General features: G+C 39.9%; 1 protein-coding gene across 7 annotated transcripts in view; it reads left to right on the forward strand.

The window, feature by feature from the left end:
* The window catches only part of CCDC88A (coiled-coil and HOOK domain protein 88A), an 80,104-nt gene that overhangs the window by 43,100 nt on the left and 11,016 nt on the right, over nucleotides 1-25,988 (forward strand). For 3 of the 7 annotated variants that reach the window (XM_028725114.2, XM_077925432.1, XM_077925433.1), the window contains exons 16-30: nucleotides 1,439-1,566; nucleotides 6,231-6,372; nucleotides 7,694-7,870; nucleotides 8,294-8,455; nucleotides 10,063-10,340; nucleotides 10,660-10,803; nucleotides 11,118-11,304; nucleotides 12,188-12,333; nucleotides 13,845-13,937; nucleotides 14,082-14,296; nucleotides 20,350-20,433; nucleotides 21,404-21,607; nucleotides 21,877-21,948; nucleotides 22,841-22,921; nucleotides 24,600-24,868. In XM_028725114.2, coding sequence (XP_028580947.2) covers nucleotides 1,439-1,566; nucleotides 6,231-6,372; nucleotides 7,694-7,870; nucleotides 8,294-8,455; nucleotides 10,063-10,340; nucleotides 10,660-10,803; nucleotides 11,118-11,304; nucleotides 12,188-12,333; nucleotides 13,845-13,937; nucleotides 14,082-14,296; nucleotides 20,350-20,433; nucleotides 21,404-21,607; nucleotides 21,877-21,948; nucleotides 22,841-22,921; nucleotides 24,600-24,868 — 2,382 coding nt within the window. Of the gene's footprint in view, nucleotides 1-1,438; nucleotides 1,567-6,230; nucleotides 6,373-7,693; nucleotides 7,871-8,293; nucleotides 8,456-10,062; nucleotides 10,341-10,659; nucleotides 10,804-11,117; nucleotides 11,305-12,187; nucleotides 12,334-13,844; nucleotides 13,938-14,081; nucleotides 14,297-20,349; nucleotides 20,434-21,403; nucleotides 21,608-21,876; nucleotides 21,949-22,134; nucleotides 22,576-22,840; nucleotides 22,922-24,599; nucleotides 24,869-25,988 lie in introns of those variants that run through there. The other 4 variants (XM_077925431.1, XM_077925434.1, XM_077925430.1 and 1 more) reach the window with 3 other exon arrangements.

Below are 25,988 nucleotides of genomic sequence, written 5' to 3' on the forward strand. Positions count from 1 at the left end.
TGCCAGCACTTCCTTTGCTTCCACACTGGGACCTGTTGGCACTTTTGAGGCATTGTGGAATAATTATTACCTTGGAAGCAGAATTAAAATGATGGTTTCTGTGTAGCACAGGTGGACTGTATAATATCTAGCACTTGCCCTCCTCATTGCTCCTTTTCTAATATTTATTCATAAGCAGGTCCCCTGCAACATTAGTTATTGGCTTCCTCCTTGCAGTAATGAGTGTGTCCTTAATTAATCAGCTTCTCTTCTCCATGGTGACAAGCCTGGTTTCCTATAATTCTCCCCCACTTTACTTTTTATACTGAAATGATAGCCATTTTGCTATGAAACAGTGAAAGGAAACCAGTAATTTACACAGGCACCAGAAGCTGACTAATTAAGGGCTAATTGATAACTAGTCCTCCAGCTGCATACGAACTGAAATGAAGAAATAATGAGGAAGAAACTGCAAGAAGGAAGCTTTTCATTGAAGGCACACTAGTTCTTAAAAGCTGTGGTGGCACTTTGGCTGTCCACGCTGAACAGGCTGGTGCTGTGATTGTGTTTCATTGCAAAAAAGAGCAGGAGTACAACAGCGACAGTACCAGAATACAACCATTTGACAATCTGGATACTCCATAAAAAGCAAATGAATAAAGAAAGACAATTTCAATGAAAGGAGCTAGCATGAAAGCAATTGTTATAACACTTGATGGCTCTATTATTCAGGACCATATGTACTGAACATTTGAACTATCTTGTTGGATTTAGTAACTTAATATAAAATTAGTGGGTTGTATCCAATGGTGGCTTAATGTGAGGGGAAAACGCTTCTGCCCAAGCAAACTGGGTCACTTCATCTTTCCTACCTACCTAACACTTCCCCAAAGCTGCTTCTGAGGGATGTGGAATCCACTGGGACAGAAGAGGCTACCGTTGGGGAATTGGAGAAGAGTGAGTTTTCCAATTTAAACAAAAGTTCTTTCTGCTAAGGCAAGGCCAGCATTGGATATATTAACTACAAAATACCCAGCAAAAATAAAGGAGGCAAACCTTTGAAATGAATTCATATTTGTTTTTGGAATATAATTGCTGATTAACTAGAAGTTTATGCAGTAAGTGTGAATAGGATGGAGACAAAATATAGTTTTTTCAGAGAGCTGAAGGTGGTTTGAAATAAGGATCACAGCTTTATTGCATGTATCTACATTTTAATTTCAAATCTGGCAAACTGATTTGGCATATTTTTGTAGAATTTTCAAAAACCTAAAAAAAGGAAATTAATGGAAGACAACTGAGATAAAAAATATTTGTGTTCAGCATTGAAAGGGAAACCTCTCTTAAAGCCACTTTCAACTTCCTTAAAATCTATTGCCTGAGTCTCCTGCTGTAGTCTCTAGAAATGGCATTATTGCAATATTATACGTTCAACACATTTTCAAAAATCTATTTAAAGGATTTGGTGAATGAAAAACTGAAGACACAGCAGATGAATAATGATTTAGAAAAGCTTACACATGAACTTGAAAAGATAGGTTTAAATAAGGAGCGCCTCTTGCATGATGAGCAGAGTTCAGATGATAGGTGAGTATATTAAGGCCTCTTTGGAATAGGTTGAGAGCAGTTCCTTATGGCATTCTGCAATAACTGTTTTTCACAGGATATGCTCCTGAATGTATCTGAACAGCTACTACAGTGTGCACTTCTTTCAGGTTCCACTTCCAATTTTGTTGTAAGAAATTCTGTATGTCATCAGAGGAGTAAACATCTCTTTGCAGAGTTGGTATAGACATTTTGAGCACTTATCTCCAACAGTTATTTACTATCTAATAGATTCCTGAGTCTATCAGCAGGGGGGGGGGGGGGGGAATCAGTATCTCTGAAAGAGCTTTTGGCTCTCTTCAGCTTACTCCATCTGCCAATATAAAGCTAATAGCATACAAACATCTGTTTCCTTTACTTGGTCATGTGTTCCATCCTGTTCCTTGTGGAATTGGAGAAAATATGTGTTAACAAAAGCAGAATACTCCAGCTTCTGACCAGCCCTCCTGTCAGCATGCCACTCAGTTGAGAATAATGACTGGCGCTGTAGTCTGCTATTAGCAGTGATTGACATAATGATGGTGGCAAATTCAGAACCTTCTTATCTTGAGAGGAAGCCAGCATTATAATTGTATGTATCCAGTCTTACTTTCAGGATACTGTTGAGACAATGTAAGCTTTTCACAGTGAATTATCAAGACTTTCCCCCTTTAAAATAATTTTCATTGCTTTTTTCCACCCTAGAAGGTTTCATTTCTACCTAGTTTTCAATCATTAGCTCCTGACAACTACTTAAGAATCCTAGTTTGGTGCCCATGGAAGGGGTTCATTTCTATTACAGAGTGATGGATTTGATGTGGGAAGACCAAATTCAGTGGCAGTGATGTTGGCTTAGGGAGATGTTTGTGAGAGAAAAAGAGAGAGTTGAATAGAGAGGTTAAACAAGGAATTTTTTTTCTTGTGCTGAGAGGCTTCAATGGAAGGAGTAGCTTTTAGGTGTTAACTCTGTTTATCATCAAATTTTGGAATGGTGGGTGTCTACAGGATATGATGCAGTTTGTGGTTTCAATTACCTTCACTCAGACTGGCTGCATGTGTGTTCTAGTCACGATAAAGTGCTGTATGCCCAAGCCTGGTGCAGGCAGCCAGTTACGCTGCTGGCAGGGGCCACCCCAAAGGAGAACACTTCTTTGGGAAGCTGTGTGGACCAAAAATCTGCCTCCTTTTATCAATTTTATTGGCCAGGGTTTTACGTGTGGTATTGTTTGTTCATTTCTATCCTTTGGGGCAGTGTTGTGTTTTTCTCTAGACTGTTTTCAGGGTAAGAGGCTGAAGGTGGTCTAGAGAGTAATGTGTGTTAGAGAAAATTAATTTCATTCCTATGGAGTGTGAGTCCAATCCTGCATGAAACTCTGCCTTTCTCGGGTGGGAAACTGGGGGAGTGGTGAGTTTTTATCCTAGATGAGAGCTGAGGTGTGTCACATTTGATATTTTTATTTTAAAAGTATCTCATAGTTTGAGTTCCCCTGACATTAACCTCTGCTGTATTCCTGTCATTTTGTAGAGGTGGCACAGGGTGGTAATATGTTTAGGAGGTGATACAGAGGTGAACAAAGGTATGCAGTGGTACCTCGGGTTAAGTACTTAATTCATTCCGGAGGTCCGTTCTTAACCTGAAACTGTTCTTAACTTGAAGCACCGCTTTAGCTAATGGGGCCTCCTGCTGCTGTCACTCCGCCAGAGCACAATTTCTGTTCTCATCCTGAAGCAAAGTTCTTAACCCGAGGTACTATTTCTGGGTTAGCAGAGTCTGTAACCTGAAGCGTATTTAACCTGAAGCATAAGTAACCCGAGGTACCACTGTACAGGGAGGAGAAGGAGGGCTAGTTACATCAAAGCCCAGGCTCCTTCTGCTTCACCCGCTGTATTTCAGAATCTGGGGGTGCTAGTAAGCCAGCTCCCCGCCTTGGTGCTGTGTTGCTAAATGCCAGGTCTGTTCAGAATAAAATATTAACCATTCACAATTTGATCCTGGGTGAGGGAGCCAACTTGGCATGTATGACTGACACCTGGATAGATGAAGTTGGTGGCCCTAAGCTCACCCAGTTATGTTCACCTGGACGCTCAGTGCAGCACCATTTGAGGTCAGAGGGATGGGGCAGGGAAGTTGCAGTTGTGCATAGAAACCCCATCTCACCAGGAGACCAATCCCTACTGTGTCTGGATTTGAGGGATTGTTTGCGTTGTTGGGCCAGAGGACCAGAACAGGGATGTTTTTACTATACCATCCACCCTGCCGCATTAAGTCTCCCTTATTGAACTGGCAGAGGTTATAGAATAGAATCATAGAGTTGGAATAGACCACAAGGGCCATCGAGTCCAACCCCCTGCCAAGCAGGAAACACCATCAGAGCACTCCTGACATATGGTTGTCAAGCCTCTGCTTAAAGACCTCCAAAGAAGGAGACTCCACCACACTCCTTGGCAACAAATTCCACTGTCGAACTGCTCTTACTGTCAGGAAGTTCTTCCTAATGTTTAGGTGGAATCTTCTTTCTTGTAGTTTGGATCCATTGCTCCGTGTCCGCTTCTCTGGAGCAGCAGAAAACAACCTTTCTCCCTCCTCTATATGACATCCTTTTATATATTTGAACATGGCTATCATATCACCCCTTAAGCTCCTCTTCTCCAGGCTAAACATGCCCAGCTCCCTTAGCCGTTCCTCATAAGGCATCGTTTCCAGGCCTTTGACCATTTTGGTTGCCCTCCTCTGGACACATTCCAGTTTGTCAGTGTCCTTCTTAAACTGTGGTGCCCAGAACTGGACACAGTACTCCAGGTGAGGTCTGACCAGAGCAGAATACAGTGGCACTATTACTTCCCTTGATCTAGATGCTATACTCCTATTGATGCAGCCCAGAATTGCATTGGCTTTTTTAGCTGCTGCGTCACACTGTTGGCTCATGTCAAGTTTGTGGTCAACCAAGACTCCTAGATCCTTTTCACATGTACTGCTCTCAAGCCAGGTGTCTCAGATTTGATGTTGGAAAATGTTTCCATGGTGGTGTAGGGGAAACTTTATTATCCATAGTGAAACTGTCCCATATGGACCAGTTCAGGACTTCATGGTCTCATGACAGCCATGGAGTTGTCTCAGTATATCTGTGTCCTCACACCAGGTTGGCCATAACCTTGACCTGGATGTGACCTTGACCTTGATAGGAGAGCGAATTACTTTCTGAGTGAAATAGTTTGATTCTCAGAATGGATAATGATCAGACAAAATATATGATGCCATGAAAACTCTTGTTTACCTTTACCTAATTTTGCTGTACTTGGCCACACCTATATTTGTAAGTATTCCCGGATTTGCACTACATTCAGTCTGTGTGTTGACCTTCTATCCCTCCTCACAGACACCCTCTGTTATCTCTTGGCAGCATAGGGATGAACAGAGTGCAGCGTTTCCATTAATTTGAGCCAATGTTATTTCATGCTTTCTTAGCATTACATCACTTTAAGCCAGGAGAAAAATTTCCCACAGTCCACAGGACATGTATGAAACTTTGGGAACTTGGCTACAGATACAACTGGTGTGAAAACAAGAGTTGCTGTAGACTTAACTTTGCAATAAAATGCAGAAAGCAAAGGGTAAAATCAGATGTGGACAGCATCAGTCAATTTGGCTATATTGAGCAATGGAAGTACTAGTTTAGAAATAGCAACTGTAGTGTTAGGTTCATACATTGTGAGTATATATAGGAAATCACCATGCACCTGTATGTTTATTCCTTCTCTTCTCTGCTCCCATTATGTTTTGAAGAACCAGGGTTGTGTGGTCCAGTCCTTTGTAGTGGAGGGTTGTAATCAAGCTCATTTTTTATCTTTGATTTTGTTGGACTGTAGCCAGAATGATGACTGCTCACCAGCAATTCAGTCTCTTTGCATTCTGCATTGTTTATGTGCTAAAACTCTCAGAATGATTAAATGTAGATCTTCCGTTCTCTTAGGGTGTACCCAGACCATCATGGGTGACACATCTCAGTTTTGTCCTTTACTGTCGCAGAACAAGTTGCTTTTTTTATATGTATACACTTTCTGGAATTGTTTCTTAGAGATTGCATTATTTTTTTGAATATTCTCCATTAAATACATTTGATGAAAGTGGTGGCAAAGGGATTAGGTCATGGCCTTTGAGGTCAGGAGATGGTGGTAGGCAGCTTCCTAAATTGCCATAGTAGCCAGATTTAGATTTTAAATTGGTCAGATGAACAAGTGCTATAGTGCTAAAGCATTAATTAAAAAGAGGACTGTCAGTACCCGCAGAGTAAAACTACTTCTCTCTAAACAGTTTGATGAGGTGTAAGAATTTGTACAAAATCTTGTATGTTTCAATCTCTTTTTAGATTATTGCAGACTTTATATTTTGAATGTTTTAAATAGTTGTTTTTATTGTTTCAACTGATTATTTTATTCTCTTTGGATTTGTGTGTTTTTTACATTCGAGTGGTTTCTAAATTTTATGAAATAAATAGAACAATAGGAAGTGAAGACAGCAGACTGTTGGGTGAACTGTGGTCCTGTCCTCACACAGATTTATTGAAAAACAGTCAAGCTATCACCTTGATGAAGCTTGTATATTTTCTTAGGGGATTGTCGTCTTCTTCTTGATAATTAAAACATTATTGTAATTTTTTCATTAATAGCAAATACAAGCTACTGGAGTCAAGATTAGAATCCACATTGAAAAAGTCACTTGAAATAAAAGAAGAAAAAATTGCTGCTTTGGAAGCTCGATTAGAAGAATCAACAAATTTAAATCAACAACTGCGCCAGGAACTTAAAACAGTAAAAAAAATGAATATTTCTATTGCTTAGTTTTCAGTTGGTGCATAAATGACCTAAAATTTCTTTTAATTGTTTCTAACAGTTATAAAGGTGTTAGAAAAAATCTATTTCTTATATTGTCAAAAGTTTTTTCGAAAGATTTATGCACAGTACTGCTTTTGATAAGCAAAATACATGCTGAATCATACTCTTGCTTTCTTAGTGAAAACTGTGTATATATTACCAATTTATCTTCACAGAAATATATGAAAAATGTTGGTTTAAAAACAATTCAGTGCTTTCCATGCAGAAATCATTTTAGTTTTTGACTTGGCAAATCTTAGGTGTTGCTGATAGCAGTAATTAAAGTGCTGTTCAGCTTCATGTTTAGACCCTTTCTGAACAGCTGCTACTTGAGACTGCAGCATGTGGTTTTGCTAATTTCTGCTAGCATTTATTTATCTATAAAACTGTGTGTGTGTGTGTGTGTGTGTGTGTGTGTGTGTGTGTATGTGTATCTGTATGCCCTCTCCTAAAGTATCAGGGTGGTGTACCAGCAATCTAGAAACATAAAAAATTAAAAGCGGTACAAAACAATGATTGAAATAATAAACCCTAATGATTAGAATCATTAAAATTTAAAACAAGTGCATAGGCCTGTTGGTGCAAAAGTCTCCAAAGAGAGGCCACAAAGTCCAAAATGAGGATTCCTGCTGAATCTCTGCTGGAAGAATGTTCCGCAGTATGGAACTTCTGGTTGGGGCCCATCAGGCCTTTGTAGCATGGGGGACAACAACCAGTACTCCTCAAGATGACCTCAGTGTGAGTGAACTGCAGTATAAGGGCTCAAGTGGTCCTTGTGTAATGTGAAGTGGAGTAGAGGCTAGTGGGCCAGTTAGTTGAGCTGAATGAAACTACACATGAGACACTGAATGGTAGGCATGTTTGCAAAAAGCTGTGAAAGTAGCAGTCCCTCAGAAAGATGCTGTCCTTGTCATTAGTCTACCTCAAAAGGCCAGACTAAGCAACAGACATGAGAGTAACAATTGGGTTGCCACCAAATCCCTGTAAAGTCGGGTGGGGTGTAATCTAAGCTGCGCTGGGGCAGGAAAGAAGGCGTGCTGAACCCTTCCACAAACCATACTTTCTGCCTGAAACTGCCTCTCTTACTGCTTTTTCCCCTATGGGGATCAAAGACAGGTTGGAACCTTTGGTGAAAGAAAAACAGCTGTGGCAAGGCCATTTTTTCTAATTAAATAATAATAATAAAGTTGCCTTGGCATGCTTAGGACTTAGTAGGATTTAGTATTTTACATTTGAACTTGAATTCTTTGATCTTTAGGTGAAAAAGAATTATGAGGCCCTCAAGCAAAGACAAGAGGAAGAGAAAATGGTACAGAATTGTTCGTCAAAAACTGATGAAGAAAGTTTGTCTGTCAATAAATGGGAACGAGAGAGCCAAGAAACTACTAGAGAACTTTTAAAGGTTAAAGATAGATTGATTGAAGTTGAGAGAAATGTAAGTAATAATTTGGATTATTTTAATAATTTTACCCTAATTGTCAGCCTGTGTAGTATATAGTAAGCCACATTTTGTCGCCATGGATATAACAAAAGAATAGGCTAGTAATTAGGGTACTCTGATCTAATACTGTGCTTCAAAGAACATACCGTTTATTGGAAATAAATGTAGTTGATTTCAGCATAACTTATTATGCCTCTCCGCCTGTCTTATTTCTCTCTTGCATGCATACATAGGTACACCACATTGAGTAAACCCACTTTCATCAGAAAGCAAACCCATGCTTTGTGTGATTTCTTCTGACTGCAATAATGTCTCCATACTTTGGATTGTTTGGCGTAAAATAGAAGTCTGAATTTTATCAATATTTTGTTCATTTAAATGGTGCATGTATGTAATACATTTTGTTCCTTTTTAAAGAACGCAACTCTGCAGGCAGAGAAGCAAGCCCTGAAAACACAACTAAAGCAGCTTGAGACGCAGAACAATAATGTGCAAGCTCAGATTGTGGCACTTCAGAGACAGACTGTTTCCTTACAGGAGCAAAATACAACGCTGCAAACTCAGAATGCCAAGCTTCAGGTTCTGTTTTCACAAATTTGTATTTATCTCCCAACCGCAATACAGAATTTACGAGTGAAAGCCTTCCTGTTATTCACATGGCAGTAGCAGCAGCTATTATTGTGATACACATTTTGAACATAAGTGATTTGACTGGTGGACAGTGCCCCATCTGTAGTAACTCCCTAGCTCCCTGGGCTAGATCTGCCTCCAAGAACCAAGAAGTTCCTTTGGATAGCTCCCATTACTATTGTTTTGTACTTCATTTTTCCACTTCTTCAATGATCACATGCCCATATCATTTTGAGTCCCTATATATCCCTTTTGTGGTGGTATGGCTTAAGTACTGCAAAATGGGGGTGGGTTCTTGTTCTACAACCCTATGATTCCATCTCTTCATGTTAGAGAAATGTCTCTTATTTCCCAACCCTAATTGGAACTTGGTATCTAGAGTCAAATGTTTGAGTTTGCCACTTCTGTTACATTTAGGTATCTTAGAGACGAAAACAAAAAAACCATTTAGTTCCTCTTGCATTCTAGAATAGCTGTGAAATTTTTTAGAAGGAGAATCTATTGGAAAGGGTCAGAAGAATCTCTATGAGGCTAGATGTAGAATTTGTAATCTGTTTGACAATGAAAACAGGTCAGTACAGGCACCACCCCCCCAGTTAGGTGGGCGTTACGCCCCTGCACACATAAATCATGTGAAGTGGGGAGCACCCTTTAAACACCTCTCTGCTTTCTCTTCATACCAAAAATACTGTATCCACAACTAGAATTGAAGCTATGGGGTTGGCAGGAGGCTGGCAAACACATGCTGTTAGGCGGGGAGACTGAGCAGCGGAAACAAAGCCCTGCTGCACCCCCGGTATCTTCTATCTCACCATTTCCTGGTATGAGTCTATTTAATTGTTTCCCAGCGCCACACGTACAGTGGTACCTCGGGTTACATACGCTTTAGGTTACATACGCTTCAGCTTACAGACTCCGCTAACCCAGAAATAGTGCTTCAGGTTAAGAACTTTGCTTCAGGATGAGAACAGAAATTGTGCTCCGGTGGCGCGGCAGCAGCAGGAGGCCCCATTAGCTAAAGTGGTGCTTCAGGTTAAGAACAGTTTCAGGTTAAGTACGGACCTCCAGAACGAATTAAGTACTTAACCCGAGGTACCACTGTATATGCAGTTGCGCTTCTGTAGAATGTGCCTAAGTGGGGGGACGCCTGTATTTACCTAAACAAGCCTAATTTAAGTATTTCTCTGCTGATCCTAATGTTATTTCTGGAGGTGATTTAGGAAGGATAGGGCAGGAGACATGTCCACTTTGACTAGCAGTGGCAGCTCTCCGGGGTCTATGTCAGAGGTTTTCTGTTACCTAATCCGTATAAGTGGATATGCATACAGATGCAAACTGCGGAGCTATGCGCTGAGAGTGCATTGAATGCACGAAGCCCCAGTTTGATCTCCAGCATTTCTTCGCAGAGATTGGGGAAATTGCTCTGAGATACAGGGTTTAAAACCTGTTAACAACCTAGGACCTCAATTGGCTAATTCTGTACAAGGCTAACTTTGAATGAGCACACCACAAAGTACTTTGTTATTGATTGTCCCATGTCACTTTGGCAATTGTAGGTAGAAAATTCTGCTATTAATTCGCAAAGTACATCTCTTATGAATCAGAATGCACAATTGCTGATTCAGCAGTCTACCTTGGAAAATGAAAATGAGTCCATAATCAAGGAACGTGAGGATCTGAGATCGCTATATGATTCACTCATCAAAGATCATGAAAAACTGGAACAGCTTCATGAACGGCAAGCTACTGAATATGAATCTCTAATTTCCAAACATGGAAACCTTAAGTCAGCACACAAGAATCTTGAGGTGGAACATAAGGACTTAGAAGACAGGTGATTTTGATATATCAGTCATAACCAATTTGCAGCTGAATCTGAAAATCAGTGGTGTAGCGTGGGGGGTGCAGGGGGGGCCAGCCGCACCGGGCGCAACATCTGGGGTTAGGGCAAATCCACGGGTTAGGGGGCGCAAATCCACAGGTTAGGGGGCGCAAATTACTTGCCTTGCCCCGGGTGCTGACAACCCACGCTATGCCACTGCTGAAAATTATTTAAAATGTTAGATCTTGAAAGTGGAAGTGGTATTCATAATAACCTTTTGTAATTAATACTTGATAATAGAATTAGTAATATTATATAATCCATTTGACAGATACAATCAATTGCTGAAACAAAAAGTGCAATTAGAAGAACTGGAAAAAGTTCTCAAAGCAGAACAAGAGAAGATGCTACAGCAAAACAAAAAGCATGAAACAGTAGCAGCGGAATACAAAAAGCTTTGTGAGGAAAATGACAGGTAAGAAAACAAAGCTCATGAATAATTATCTGAATTAAAGTGTATTATTAAGTGTGCTAACTATATTTTGCATTTACCCTGATCTTAAACACAATGCACCAAAGTTAGAAACCCTTAATAGGTTAGAATAAGAAAAAAACAATAAATCTACAGTATGCTCATAGAAATTGGTTATAAGATACTGCTACAAACATTATGATAATGTAAATCTCTCTTTAATTAAATGTGAGTATATGATATAACTGTGCAGACACGTGTTTAATTGTTAATTTTGTGAAAACTTTAACTTGTTTTCTGTCCATTTATAATTACAGATTGAATCATACATATACCCAGCTTTTGAAAGAAAATGAAATTCTCCAAATGGATCATAAGAATTTGAAAACATTACTGAACAGTTCTAAACTGGAACAAACAAGGCTAGAAGCTGAATTTTCCAAACTCAAAGAGCAGTACCAACAGCTGGATATTACGTATACAAAACTGAATAATCAGTGTGAGGTAATGAGTTTGCATTTCTTCAGTAATGTTTTATTATAGCCCTGTTTATTCATGACAAAAGAGGCTTTTTTAGATTTCTGCAGTAATGTGTTTATCTTTATGTGTTTTCTGTAATGGTTGTAATAGTTGAATTTAGTAATATATCTTAATAGTTTTGAAGCTGTCTTTGTATCATGTTAGGAACAAACTTAGGTCAGTCGTTCTGCTTATTCTGGAATTGTTCTAGTGATTTTATTAAGGAATTAGTGTTCTGAAAAGTTTCTTTAAGACTGCATGTATCCTCTTATATCAACCAACCTAGTCTCTTTGCACTCATTGATATGAACGCAAAAAGTTTGATTCTTACTCCATAATTCCAAATATTGAATTCATGGTTTTCTTTCTGTCTGTTTCATACATAAAGAGAGAATAACATTTTTGCATTTAAACAAAAGCTGAAGATTCAAGGAAGAGGTATGAGATATCCTGAAGAGAGCCAGACTTATTCTGCTCCCTTTCTTATTGGCTTGCACAGTGGATACATTGGTTAGAAGCTAAAAGGATGCTAGGACCTTAACAGAAGCTGCAGATTGCTCTCCTCAATTGGAAGAAAGGCAATTTACAATTATTTACAAAAACCAGATAATAGAATCATAAAATTGTAGAGTTGGAAGGGACAATGAGGGTCATCTACCCAAGCCTCCTGTAATGCAGGAATCTTTTACCTATAGCAGAGCTTGAACCCATGACCCCAGGATTTAAGAGTTTTGTGCTCTGGTGACTGAACTGATGCTGTCTCTATCATTTGACTTGTCTTCTTGACTTCATTTTCTTTTGTACTTTATAAACAGAAAGTTGGGCAGACTGCATACACTAAAATATTGTGTTTTGTACATTTCAACAGTTGCTTAGCCAGCTAAAAGGAAATTTGGAAGAAGAAAACAGACACCTGTTGGATCAAATACAGACATTAATGCTGCAAAACAGAACGTTATTAGAGCAGAATATGGAAAGCAAAGATCTGTTCCACGTTGAACAAAGGCAGTATATGTGGGTATCAAAAACGGTGAACTAGTTGCACCCAACATAACTGCAGTTGGATGTTCAAATAGAAATAAATCATGGAAATGTTAATCAGTGCATTCCATTAACAACAGATGAAAATACTCATTCGTAGTTGGATTTTAATCAGTATTGTTCCTTGTGAAATAAAGTTTACTGTGGAATGATGTTGAATTATTGTTCCTTAAACTGCTAGAATCAGAAGAGCAGTGGGATTTCTTATGCAAAGTTATAAGCCCCTGTTTCCTCCTTATGTCGGCAGGTGTTTTTTTAAGGAGCAATCCTTCAAGATATTTGTGATGCAGCATGCATTTGCTGAAGGTATAAAAGGGACGGAGGAATGCCCCTGTGAAGAAGGATTGTAGGATTTGAGACTGTTTTGAGAAAATGCGAGAAAAATAGACATTTATAAACTCATGCATGGCATGGGGATGGTGGATAGAGAAAAGTTTTCCTAGTCTCTGGCCCTTACAGTACCATCTTCCAGATTGTGCTAGGCCTAATATGGGATGGAGCGTTTCCATCCTTGGTTTGTAATTCTTTCCTAGGCACCTGAGATCACATTTCCCTGTGCTTTATAGCAAGCAAGACAACTGGGAAAGCATCTCAGAGCACCAGACAGACCTACAACTGAAATCTAGGTGACTTAATCCCTGCCTTCCTCCTCCTTTCCTAACCTGTTATTCAACCAAACCAGAAGGAACCTTCACGGCAAACGTCCAGGGTTCCCGTCTAAAATACAGTGGTGCCTCGCAAGACGAAAATAATCCGTTCCGCGAGTCTCTTCGTCTAGCGGTTTTTTCATCTTGCGAAGCAATCCTATTAGCGGATTAGCGGCTATTAAAGGCTATTAACGGCTTAGAAAAAGGGGGGGAAAGAGGAAAAAAATTGCAAGGCTCACAAGACGTTTCCATCTTGCAAAGCAAGCCCATAGGGAAAATCGTCTTGCGAAGCAACTCAAAAACGGAAAACCCTTTCGTCTAGCAGGTTTTTCGTCTTGCGAGGCATTCGTCTTGCGGGGCACCACTGTAAAGGGAATATGACCTTCTGTAATGGAGAGAATACAGTGGTGTAGCTCAGTGTTAGAATACATACAGAAGGTACCAGGTTCATTTCCTAGTTTTTCCAGGTAGGGCTAGGAGAATCTCCTCTGGATATCCTGGAGAGCTGCTGCCAGTCCTGTGCTACATGGACGTAATGATCTGATGTTGTATAAGGCAGCTTCCTGTGTTCCTGTGAGTGACATGAAACATCCTGTCATGTGCCCAGCACTTTATTCTAACACCTTCTCTCTTTCTACATAGTGCCCATATTTTCCTAAAAATAAAATATTGTGACTTGAGTTCTGGCAAAATGTTAATGTAAACTGCCCTGATGCAATGCAAACTGCATTTAAACACACATGTCCTAAAAAGTCCCTGAGGCACATTGATACAAAGGAAAAACATCTTTTAGAAACATACATGCCTTCTAACATGTCAATTACCTTTTCTTCACAGTGACAAGCTAAATGAATTGAGAAGACAAAAAGAGAAATTGGAAGAAAAGATTATGGATCAGTATAAATTTTATGAACCATCTCCTCCGAGAAGGTAATGCATGACCACATATTTCTCTCCCTCTTACTTTGCCAGAAATGTGCCAGTGTATGTTAGTTAAAGAGAGAAACTTCATTGTTTTGAAATATTTGCAAGAATTTGTTCTAAGTATAGCATTCCTCTTCATTTCTCCAAAAGGAGAGGTAATTGGATTACTCTGAAAATGAGGAAACTGATAAAATCAAAGAAGGATATTAACCGAGAACGCCTCAAGTCTCTAACTCTGACACCAACCCGCTCAGAATCTAGTGAAGGATTTCTTCAGCTGCCACATCAGGACAGTCAAGATAGTTCCTCGGTGGGCTCAAATTCCCTGGAAGATGGTCAGACCATGGGGGCTAAGAAAAGCAGCAGTGAGTAAATTGCTTAATTTTTGTAAGGGGTAGTTTGTCATGCAGTACTTCCTGATGCGGTGAAAAGGTTCAAAATACCCATGGAGGAAGTTTGCTTAAAAGTATTTTGCTCATGTTCCTGTAGGCTCAAGAATGGAGAATCAAGCTCTACAGCAGAGGAATGCTCTTTAAAGTGTTTTAGGGGTGCAATATTTACTGACAGTGAAAAATTGGGACTGAGCTGACCGTAGAGGTGAAATTGGCACCCCTTCTTTACCCATAACGATTGCTCTTTTCTGTACTGTTTCTTTTCATCCACTTATTACATTTCTACTCTTGGCGTGTGAAGAGTTCCCTGTAACATGCTTCCTTATCAGCATCTTCATACTGCTGATGAATTGATTGTGTGTTTCTGCATGTTTATGGGCATACTGCATGGAAGGGGGACTGTGCTGTATCGATCTGCCTTGCAAAGCTTCAGTGTCATGCATAGCTCTGGTCAGCAGGTTCATGAGAGTACCTGCATCCATTATATATACTCCTGAAGCAAGAGGTCCAGCTCTGTAATAGTTCTTCTCCCACTCCTTTTAACCCATACCTTTTCATCACATTCTGCTGTCAATTCACTGGTATGCCAGGCTGTGCTGACAGCATTTCATTGTACCAACGTTGCTTTGGAATAGAATTTTGAACCTTACGTAATCATATTATTGTTTTAACAGCATTTCATTGTACCAACGTTGCTTTGGAATAGAATTTTGAACCTTATGTAATCATATTATTGTTTTTGAGTGCCATATCAAAGCAAATATTTACGGTGGAATTCAACATGGAATTCAGTGTAGCATTAAGTGAGATATTTATGTCCGTTTGTACTAGAAGCACTGCATGCCCCCTAAACCTATTCTGGGGGATCTTGAAAATAAGATCTGTTAGAACAATATGACTGAGTAGCAGACACAGTGTTGTTGTTTTTTAATGAATGACTTTGATGTTTTTACATGGTATCAAAATGTGCACATGTAAACATTCCTCCATTTGATCAGGCTGGAAAAGAATCAAACCCCACATGATGCGTGCTTTGATTATATAGATTTCTGTACAAACATTAGAAATTACGTTCTGCTTCATAGTATGTTTAAATCTTTGGTTGAGTAATTGTTTTTACAGTTTTGATTCATTACTGATCTACTAATGATTGAAGATTACATTTGCTGTGGGACCTAAAAGAGGAGAGAAACTAATTCTGTGGAAGAGAAGACTTTGACCAGCCTTTGTACTAGCCTAGCGTTTTACATCTTAATTTAGGTCCCATATTAGTTGAGTAGTTGCCTGTCATGATATCTGGTCCACAATTGCTGTCCTCCTAACTACAAAGATTTTTACTTTCACACTCTAGAACAGTGTTTCCCAACCGGTGTTCCGCGGCACACTAGTGTGCCGCCGGACGTTGCCTAGTGTGCCGTGGGAGTAGTGGCGTAGCGTGGGGGGGTGCCAGGGGTGCCAGTCGCACCGGGCGCAACATCTGCGGGGGGCGCGAGTCCAGAGGGAAGGGACAAGTTCCTTCCTCCGCCGGGCTCCCCGCCGCCACCGCCAGCCTTGCGCCCTAGCGCGCGCGCCCCCCGCCGCCGCTGCGGCTGCGCTCCACTCACTGCTCGCAGGAGGAGCAGCCACTGCAGCAGCGCTGACACCGCCACCGACGCCTGGCCGGGCACGGGCAGCCTCCGCACCCCGACGCCGACGCCATCCCCTTCCCCCTTTTTTTCCAGAGCTGGGAGAGGGGGAGGTTTTAAAAGGGGGTCTTGCATTGGCGATCCTGCAGCACTTTGGGCCGCACGACGCGAGCGCGCAGCACGGATCAGCCACGACCCCACCCCGTGCATTTCCCGGGGAAAAGTGCTCCGCGTGGGAGGCGCGTTTCCCCTTCATTCCCTCTCGTGCAAATCCTCCTTGGGTTCCCTCCCCCGTCTTTCCTCTCCCTACCTCACAAAAGCCTCACCTCGTCGCCTCCTCGCTGCCTCTCGCCTCCGCAGGAGCGTTTCCCTCCGCGGAAGAAGGAGCAGGGCGCTTTTGCAACTTTGCCTTCCCCGCCCCACCACGGAGCACATTTTCCTCGCCCCCCCAACCCCCGCATGTAGAATAGAAGCCCTCCAGCCTCCACGGTGCACAAACTCTCCCCTCTGCAACGAAGCGCTTTGTTGCATATCTTTGGTGAGGTTTTTAGGCAGTCTTGGTGCACCTTAAATCAGCGCTAATTGCGCCTGGACGCAGTATTTACTTCTGAGTAGGCCCCCTTCTCCCCCCCCCCCCCCGTAGCACCTGACGTTGCTATTCGTATCATCAGGTTTGTTTGTTGATAATTTAATTGTTTTAAAAGCATCATGCTAAAGAGCTCTCTCCCACCCCCAGACCCTTGGGCAAAACAGAAACACACACATACACAAACACAGAGATTGAGCCCTGCAGGTTTTATGAAATGAATGGATTCTGAATGCCTGTTTCAGTGGCTTGTCCGCCTTAGGCTGCTGGGCCAGACACCTGTTACACGGTGCAGTCCGTAAGCTGTGAGCGCTGCTACCTGCCGCCGAGACCACGTAACGACAGTCTTGAAAGACCTACATTGGCTCCCAGTACCTTTCCGAGCACAATTCAAAGTGTTGGTGCTGACCTTTAAAGCCCTAAGCGGTTTCGGTCCAGTATACCTGAAGTAGCGTCTCCGCCACCATCGTTCAGCCCAGACACTGAGATCCAGTGCCAAGGGCCTTCTGGCAATTCCCTCACTGTGAAAAGTGAGGTTACAGGGAACCAGGCAGAGGGCCTTCTCGGTAGTGGCGCCCGCCCTGTGGAATGCCCTCCCATCAGACATCAAAGAGATAACCATTACCTTCTATGCTGTTACTATTTTTTTATTTTTTTTTACATAAGTAAAAAGTGACTTTTCCCCATCTGGCATGGTGGTGTGCCTCGAGATTTTTTTCATGAAACAAGTGTGCCTTTGCCCAAAAAAGGTTGGGAAACACTGCTCTAGAAGATTGTTTGCTCTTAGTGAGTAATCAGCATGTGTTGTTCAATTGCTGCACAGATAATTTCCATTCTGATGGGATACTTTTAAACATTGCAGCAAATGTCAGGTATATTTGGAGGAGAAAATGTGGCGACCCCGCCCACCATTAGCATTATCAGGTAGGAAGGCTTGTTGGGTCTGAAGAATTGCTAAGTATTGAAGAATTGCTAAATAGCCTTTAAAAGTATTCCTTAAATTATTCCTTTCAAAAGGTTTGTGATCGGCAGGGAATCTTTTTTCTGTCATGAGATAAATCCCCTTGGGAAATCCACTGGGAGCTGCATTTCCTTTTCCCAGATCATCTTCAGTTAATCAATTTATTCCTCCAAATTTGTATCCTGATGCTCAGTAAATGTGCAGTCGTTACGAAAAGATTTCATTGCTCAACCTCCCTCTTGCACTGGGATCAGTTATGTTCCAGAGACAAAGTAGAATTTCTATTTAAGACCATGGACCGACATGAATTTGGATGCTATTATATAACTGACGTGGGTTGCAGTTTATGTGTGTGTTCAGTATATTTTCACTGGTAATTATTAGGTAGCTACTGAACTAGAAAATATGTCCAAAATTATTTGTATTTTACTTTATGATGTGTTACTTGTATCTGATCAGCACATAACTTACTTACATTTCCTCACACAGAGAAACCTATCTGATCATTTGTATTTGTGGACCATTTCTTCAGCATCAGTTTCCGTAGAATTTTGTTATGAATAAGAAATATATTATTTGCATATTTTGTGAAAATGTAGCTAATACATTTACATCCAGTGGTTTGGGTGCCAGCGACATATTTGCTGCAAGATCATGCCTTTACCTTGAGTTAGACCCTTTTCTCTTTATAAGATATTGTGAAAGCACTCCTGCCAAGGGGAATCGGAGCTGTCCACTCATGATGGCTATCAGCAGTAGCTAATCTATGTGTGGGAGTTACTTCCGTGATGAAGGGACAGGGAAGAGAACAACCTGGATATCAAAACTGAAGGAGTATTCAACAGATATGAATTTATTTTGACTTGCCCAATATATTTTTTTTCTATGTGCTTTTTGCAGTCCTTCTCTTCCCACAATTCTCTTGCAACTTTTTTCAGGCAACTCAGATAACCTTTTTTAATCAAAATATGTATACAAATTTTAAATTCTTCTATTCCACCTCCACAGGGCGCACCATTTCGGTATGTTGCAGCAAAACCAACAGAGTGTTGTGGCACCTTTTAAAGACTTGGAGATTCATGCCACAATAAATATTTTATTCTTTATGGTGCCACAAGTCTCTGTTTCCATTTCATTACTTTTTAGACAAAATGAAAAGGTGAGGTTTTTATCCAAAATTGTGGAGAAAGATTTAAATGTGACGAAAGTTAAGCTTCCACAGTATGATACTAAACACACTTTTGATTTGATATTTTACTCTTTTAAATGATACTTTACTACACATTTCAGGGGAAGCATAGAATATCCATCACATGTTTGTTTCCCTTTATACTGCTGATCCCTGCTGGGCTGATGCTTGACTCCTCCTCAGCCAGCCAGTTTATTGCTTCTAGGTCTAGGACATCTTTGAATGCTTCTATTATCACCCCTCCCAGCCAGTTACCAAAAGTGGGAGCAGGTTTGGCTGAAGAGGAACCAAAAGCATTTGCAGTGGGTGGGATTGGCATGCACTGGAAGGCTTAACCGTATGCACATAGATTATCATATTATGCAATGCATTCATGCTATCTCTGCAAAGAAGGGTTTTGGAATACATGTTTACTGAGAACATGTATTTCCACCCGTAGTTGCTACACAAGGTGTCAACTGGTTTAGCAGAGAAGAAAGCCTGTGTGGCATGCCTTCTATGACACTGCACTAAGCACGCTGTGGTAATGCTCCTTCACATGTGCACAGCACAAAGATGAGGAAACAGGTCATGTGTAAATGAAAATCAGTGTCTTCTCATTCAGCTTGTTTTAGTGCAAGTAAACACCATTGATCACAGTGGAACTTATTCATGAATGAGCATACATAGATAATACAGGATGACTCCTTGACTGAGATGAAGGGCTTGTATGTACACTCATGGCTTACATCTTTTGCACTGGATTAGTAATAATGCCACATTGAAATGCAAATGTTTGCTTTATTACAAGGTCTTCTTGTATAGGGTTTCAACCCTGCCACAAGCAAACATGTGAAAGCTTTCGGTAACATGCAATTTAAAATTCTCACTGCAGTTATTACATGTTTGATTTTTAATGTTCCCGCACTGTCACTGTTCTGTTTGTTTCTTTGTTCTGTCATTTTTCTGTTTGGTGCCTTCCCCCACTTCACACCCCAGTAAGCAGTATGGTATGTCATTTAACCAAGAATTCTTATTTAAAGTGGTAATCAGTCAGAATATTACAGTATTCTGCACTCCATTCGAATAATTTCTTGATCATATGTTCAGATGGTGTGTAAAAGGAGGTAAAGGTTAGATACTGCTGTTCTTGGAAGTTAAATCAACTAAGATGAGTTCACATTAATACAATTTAAAACAAGTCATTAATGTGAAAAATACAATGACTGCTTGGTAGCAAGAAATGAAGGTAGTGCTTATTGAAAGATACTTTGATAAACCAAGTGAACTTTTTTTTTCAGTATACCTCTCCATCTCAGGAAACCTGCTTGATGGTTTTTGACTCCTTGCCCATAATTTTTGTGCCTCGGTTTGGGTTTGGCTTCTTTTTATATCTTTTTTTTTTTGCTTGGTTTTAAAGACATCCAATAGTTGTGAACTGTGAAAGTTCCTTATATTCCTCAGGCATGTTTTCCCGTGTTTCCTTGGATAGTTCCACAGTGCAGCCTTCATATCCATTGCCATTCAGCAACATGAGATTAATAGCTTTTAGTAAATAAAGTGCACCTAGCGGAAACTCAAGCATTCATTTCTGTCCTTAGTTTCAACATTTAACTTCCATCTGTTCTTCTCCCCTTTTTCTTTCATCTTCCCGTTTCCGTTTTTCCTTATGCTATGACATAAAAGTGGTTGCACTGAAAAGACTGCCCTTTTTGAGGAACAGACCGAAGGAAAAAGACAAAATGAAGGCCTTCTACCGTCGCTCCATGTGTAAGACTTTATGACAGTTCAGCTTCTTTTTAAATGGCTACACTGGCTTCTCTTACTACTTTCACTAACCTTTCCGTGGACTGCGCTGTTTTTCCTATTTTGCAAAGTGCAAGTCCTGCTATAATACAAGGAGCTGAAGCAATGTTTCTAAACACCTTGGCACTCAATATACATAACTCTTGGGGTGTATAAAAATGTATATGTAATCATATGCATACATCTTTCTACACACACAATGAACACACATTTATAGGTTCACATTCTGGGAATTATATGAACTTATATGTGTGTACATATAAAGATATAGTGCACTCAATGCATTTGCACATTTTGAACTCCACTCCTAGTAATCAGTTTTATAAACACCTCAGTACAAATCTAGAAAATCATTTGCTTAAAAACAAAAAATAAATGGTGACCTGTTATTCCTTATACAGTAAATGTTTTATCATTCTAAGCTGAAGGAGTGGGGTGGGGAAATCAGGTATTCTTTGTCATTTCTTCAGTGAAATGCTCTTTAAAAAGTTGGGAGAGGACACATTTATTTTACTTTCCTCTATTGTCATGCAATAAATATTATTCCTGCAAAAACCTGCACTGAAGGACCCCTTATCATTGCCAACACTGACTTTGTATTAGCACTTCTGCTCATCTTTCCCTGTTCATTCCATTTTTCATTGCGAAACATATCAGAGCTTCTAACATATATTTATTTATTGTATAGCACTCCAGCACAAGCATGGCGGTTGTAGCTAATAAAAAGCAATAAAATCATCTGTACAAGGAGGCTTTGGCTTTTTAACACTTTTCATTCATTCAGCCAATTGCATGTTTTAACATGTAGAAACTTGTGGACTGTAGCTTTCAGTATGCCTTGATGCTTAGGTAAATGAAGCATTTTACAGTACAAAATAAAACTTTTCAAAAACATTGAACCATGCTGATTCATTTGCTTTCATTTGCATCCCAGCCATGAATGACCTGGTGCAGTCCATGGTCCTAGCAGGAGGACAATGGACAGGTAGTTCTGAGCATCTGGAGGGTCCTGATGATATATCTACGGGTAAAAGGAGAAAAGAATTGGGATCTATGGCCTTCTCTACTACATCCATCAACTTTGCAACTGTCAACTCTGCTGCAGGCTTGAGATCCAAGCAGTTGCTTAATAATAAAGGTATAGGTAGAACCTTTTCACGCTGTGGTGTAGTTGTGTTGGTAACCGTAGCGTTATTGGAAACTGTTTGTGCTCCATATTTCACATTCTTTTCCAGCAAATTAACTGGAATATTTGATTTGCAGACTTGTGGAATATTAGGATGGGGAAACTAGTTGTATTTGTAAACTTTTGTGGGGATCAATGAGCCATAAAAATTTCTTGTGTTTTAGAGATGATAAATTCAAAGGTCTGTTTTTGCAACAAAATTGTGCTTGTTTCCCCTTTAGATGCTACATCTTTTGAAGATGTAAGTCCACAAGGAATTAGTGATGATTCTAGTACAGGATCAAGAATTCATGGTAAGATTTGCGCTTTAAAGGAGTAGCAGACCTATTACGGAAATGCTAGTAAAGTTTATCCAGAAATAGAACATGACCTGCGTTGCAAGTGTGCATGTTTGTATTCTTTCCTTACATCTCATCTCATCTCATCTAATTGTATGGGAACTTTTCCATTTCTTTCACTCTGATTTCACTCTTAAACAGAACAAACCTATTCAGTATGAAGTGCACCTGAACAGGACCCAAATTTCTCTCCTCTCCATCAGTCCTGGGTATTCTAGAGTTCAATTGTGAGAACTTTCAGCTTACGAAATCTTCTGTTCAAAATTCATCTTATTAATAAATGTATTTTTCCTCTATCAAATTTTGGCATAGTTGTAAAATACTTCCGTTAAATTTGAATCACATTAGTGCAGTTTCTAAAACCCTTTAACACTGCTTCTGCGCCTGCTTTGGTTAGGAGTAAAGAACATTCCTGCGCAGATGTTCTTTCTCTTCCTGTCGGTGACATTTCTGTAACGTGCAGAGTTCCATGTCAAAATCTTTTGTAAGTGCCTTAACCGCAACCTGATTTCTGCATGTTGGTGCCATTTCTCTTTAAAACCTTGGTTATTCCCATCAATAAACCTGATACAATTCAAAACATGTATTTTGTTTCTCTGTTCCTTCTTTCGCTAACCTGCTCGCTTGTCTAGTGTACTTTCCTAAAGTGCTGTCTTGGGCTGCCTGGGGAGACCACCTTTTCCCACCTGCGAAAATCCACACTTTGACAGTGGACACGTTCAGCTTGTGCGATATCAGTAGTGCATGATTTCCTGCCTCAGAGCATTCTGTGACCAGAATGTAGTAGGCGCAGTGTCATCTGCTATGGTATGTGCTTCATGCGATCTACTGGTTTTTTTCCATTTAGCTTCCAGACCAGCCAGCCTTGATAGTGGCAGAACATCCACTAGCAATAGCAATAATAATGCCTCACTCCATGAAGTCAAAGGTATGCTTCCAGGCAAATTGACACATCTGCTTCATTCCTCACATTTCCAGGGCAGGGAGGGAGAGAATTCAGGGCATGTTTTCCTTTCCTTTCATCATTTCATTCCTTTTTAGATGAAGCTCTGGAATAAGGTGGGTCACATGTCTGATTTAGGAAAAGTGAATTAATGCAGGACATTGCAGATATTCATCCATCCATATAGTGTAGTAGTGTATTCGGATACATTACAATGCCTTGCAGCTCACATAAAACAAAAAAGGAATAATGCTTTCAAATTCTTCTTTAACCTGCAAACAAATGTCATATTAGACAGAAAACCAACATTTAATAATAATAATAATAAATTTTATTTATATCCCGCCCTCCCCAGCCGAAGCTGGGCTCAGGGCGGCTAACAACAATCAAAATAGTCCGACATTCTAAAAACATTCATTATAAAATTAAATCAAATTAAAATCAAATTAATGGCAACCATCAAGCAAAATTCTGTGCAGATTGCCGATTGCCAGAGGAGGGGGTCAGGCTAATTTCTAATATAACAGCAAATTACATTCTGGGCAGAAGACACATAGGCCATTTTTACTAACCATGTTGTAGTAAACTCATTGCCAGGCAAATGTCTTGGAATAAGACCTCTAGAATCAGATGTGAATCGGCATTATTCTTTGGTTTTCTTCAGATTAAAGTGCCACTGCCTACAAATGAAGAATAAATACATGGATAGTTCTAGAGAGGAATTCATGCTGTTGTGTTGCAAATGAGTAGAACCAAAGGGCCAAGTGATACACTCGGCTTTTTCTGGTCCTCTGCTTTGAGACACACCTGACAGGATGGTCTGTTTCCTCTTCTGTTGTAAAACATGTGTATGCAAGGCAAAACTGGAAGATTTCTAGCAGTCACTGCCTTATAAGGAATTACTTAAACTTCATTTAATTCATTTCACTGTATTTCTAGATAGTATCTGCTCAATGGAAAATATGGATAGGTCTTCTAAAATGTTTGTGATTTTCCAGTATAAACAATTCCTTGCAGTAAAGCATGATGTAGTTCAGTAGCATTGATAGTGTATGCTGCTTGTTTTTCTTCAAAATAATAATAATTCAAAATAACACAAAGGGCAGCTTCCAGTTGGTTGATTTGTATCTATTTAAGGAAACAATGTGAACTGGCATTTCTTCAACCTTTATTCTGTGCAAAACGGGATGTTTCTGCTCCAAGTCATGACAAACTGATACAGGCATTTGACGGAATGCATTTTTAAGAAACCTTTCTCGAAGGGTATTTCTTGATCAGTCTGAAAATAAATTATTTGCATTCCATCTTTTATATTTTTACCTTTTGCCATATGTCATAAATAGTAGCGGATGTCAACTTTGTTGCTGAACTGGGTCATATTTAATGTCTGGGATTTCATTTTGTTGAGAAAGATTAAACATTCAAAGTTATTAGGTGGTGGAGGTGTTTAATTGGAAAGATGCCATGTCACATTGAAGAACCTTAATAAGTAAGGCAAGGGAACTAACCTTTATTTCTCGTATGGCTTCCCCATAGGTTTTTAGTACCTTATGATAAATGTCTCTTCAATGTGACAAAGGAAAAACATCCAATAATGCATTGTTAATGTTTAAATACAATGTAGCGTGCATAATAAAGATGACAGTACTGTTTATCCCTAAAGCAGGCACAGTTACTAACCAAAGCAGGCCACAAAGCCACAGCAGTGGAGAATTTAGCCTGCTTCATGAGCATGACGCATGGTCCAGCAGCAGCAGCAGTCCCATCCAGTATTTGAAAAGCCATGCCAGGTCTAGCCCCATGCTCCATCCTAAAATGTCAGAAGCAATGGATAGACAAGGAACGCACAGAATTAAAACGGACTCCCCTGGGAGTGAAGTGGTTACTCTGCAGCAGTTCTTGGAAGAAAGTAATAAAGGGACTTCGGCTGAGGTACGTTGAAAAGCTACTTAATTTCACTTGGCAAAACATAAAGCTGCAAAACTTAGTGCACTTTTTAGGTTGCACAAGAAAATCTGGTGGTGACTTTACATTTGTAAAGGTCAGAATTAAGTTGGTTAGGAAAATTAATTGACACCTAGGGTAGGAATTTAAGTAACATTATGAGACAGGGAAAGAAAAAAAAATGAACCTATTCTGAGAAAAGAGCAAATCTCCTGTAGAGCAGTCTTTCAGGAATGAATGAGCTAATTTATAAATATAAATTAATTTTTTTTAGGCAGAGTGTGGGTGCTCATTCTCTGAACACAAAACTATAAGGTGTGAGTCGTTGTTTTTGTTTAGTCGCTTAGTCATGTCCACCTCTTCGTGACCCCAATAGTGAGTCAATAGTACTACACAAAAGGCCTACACAAAATTGTTGTCAGGTCTGCTGCAGTCTGTGATCCAAAGAGCAATGGGGTGGGTATTTGCAAGCTCTAAAGAATTTTCCCAACGCCCATGGCAGATTACGTTTATCTTCAGACAGTACCATAGCCAAAGCAACTCAAAAGTTACACTTTTAATCTCGACTTTTCTGCATTGCTTATGAAATGCTTTGGACTGTGTCTTAACCACGTACTTTGCACTGAAGAGATAAAGACTAATTGAAGAGCTATCTGACCATAGCATTTTCACCCACCCACCCCAAAATCTCCAGTGTGTATTTCCCATCATGATTGAACTGTGTCTTCCAGTACATTCTATTTCTGTGTCAAGGAAACAAGTGGCTGTATGCTGATGCCAAGTTCTAAAGCATTAAAATAACCTTGGAATAAATAACCTTGGAATAAAATAATGTACTTAATTTAAATAATAATGTGATTTTGGTGTTTATTTTTTAAATTGGATAATTTAATTCTTGTCTGTCTGGTCTCACATAAAATAGCTTTTTCAAAGATAGATAATATGGGTATACAACTAATTTATTGTCTTTTCCACTGTTTTGAAACAGACGCACTCATTTTCTCAGCTATTTATTAATAACAGTATAAACTTTTGGCCTGGCGACTGCTCAAATGCCACGATCCGTCTGAAATAAGGTGCATTTGACTTTAGGTGATTGGTTCTTAAA

Source organism: Podarcis muralis, chromosome 3, assembly GCF_964188315.1.
Source record: "Podarcis muralis chromosome 3, rPodMur119.hap1.1, whole genome shotgun sequence".
Taxonomy (NCBI): domain Eukaryota; kingdom Metazoa; phylum Chordata; class Lepidosauria; order Squamata; family Lacertidae; genus Podarcis; species Podarcis muralis.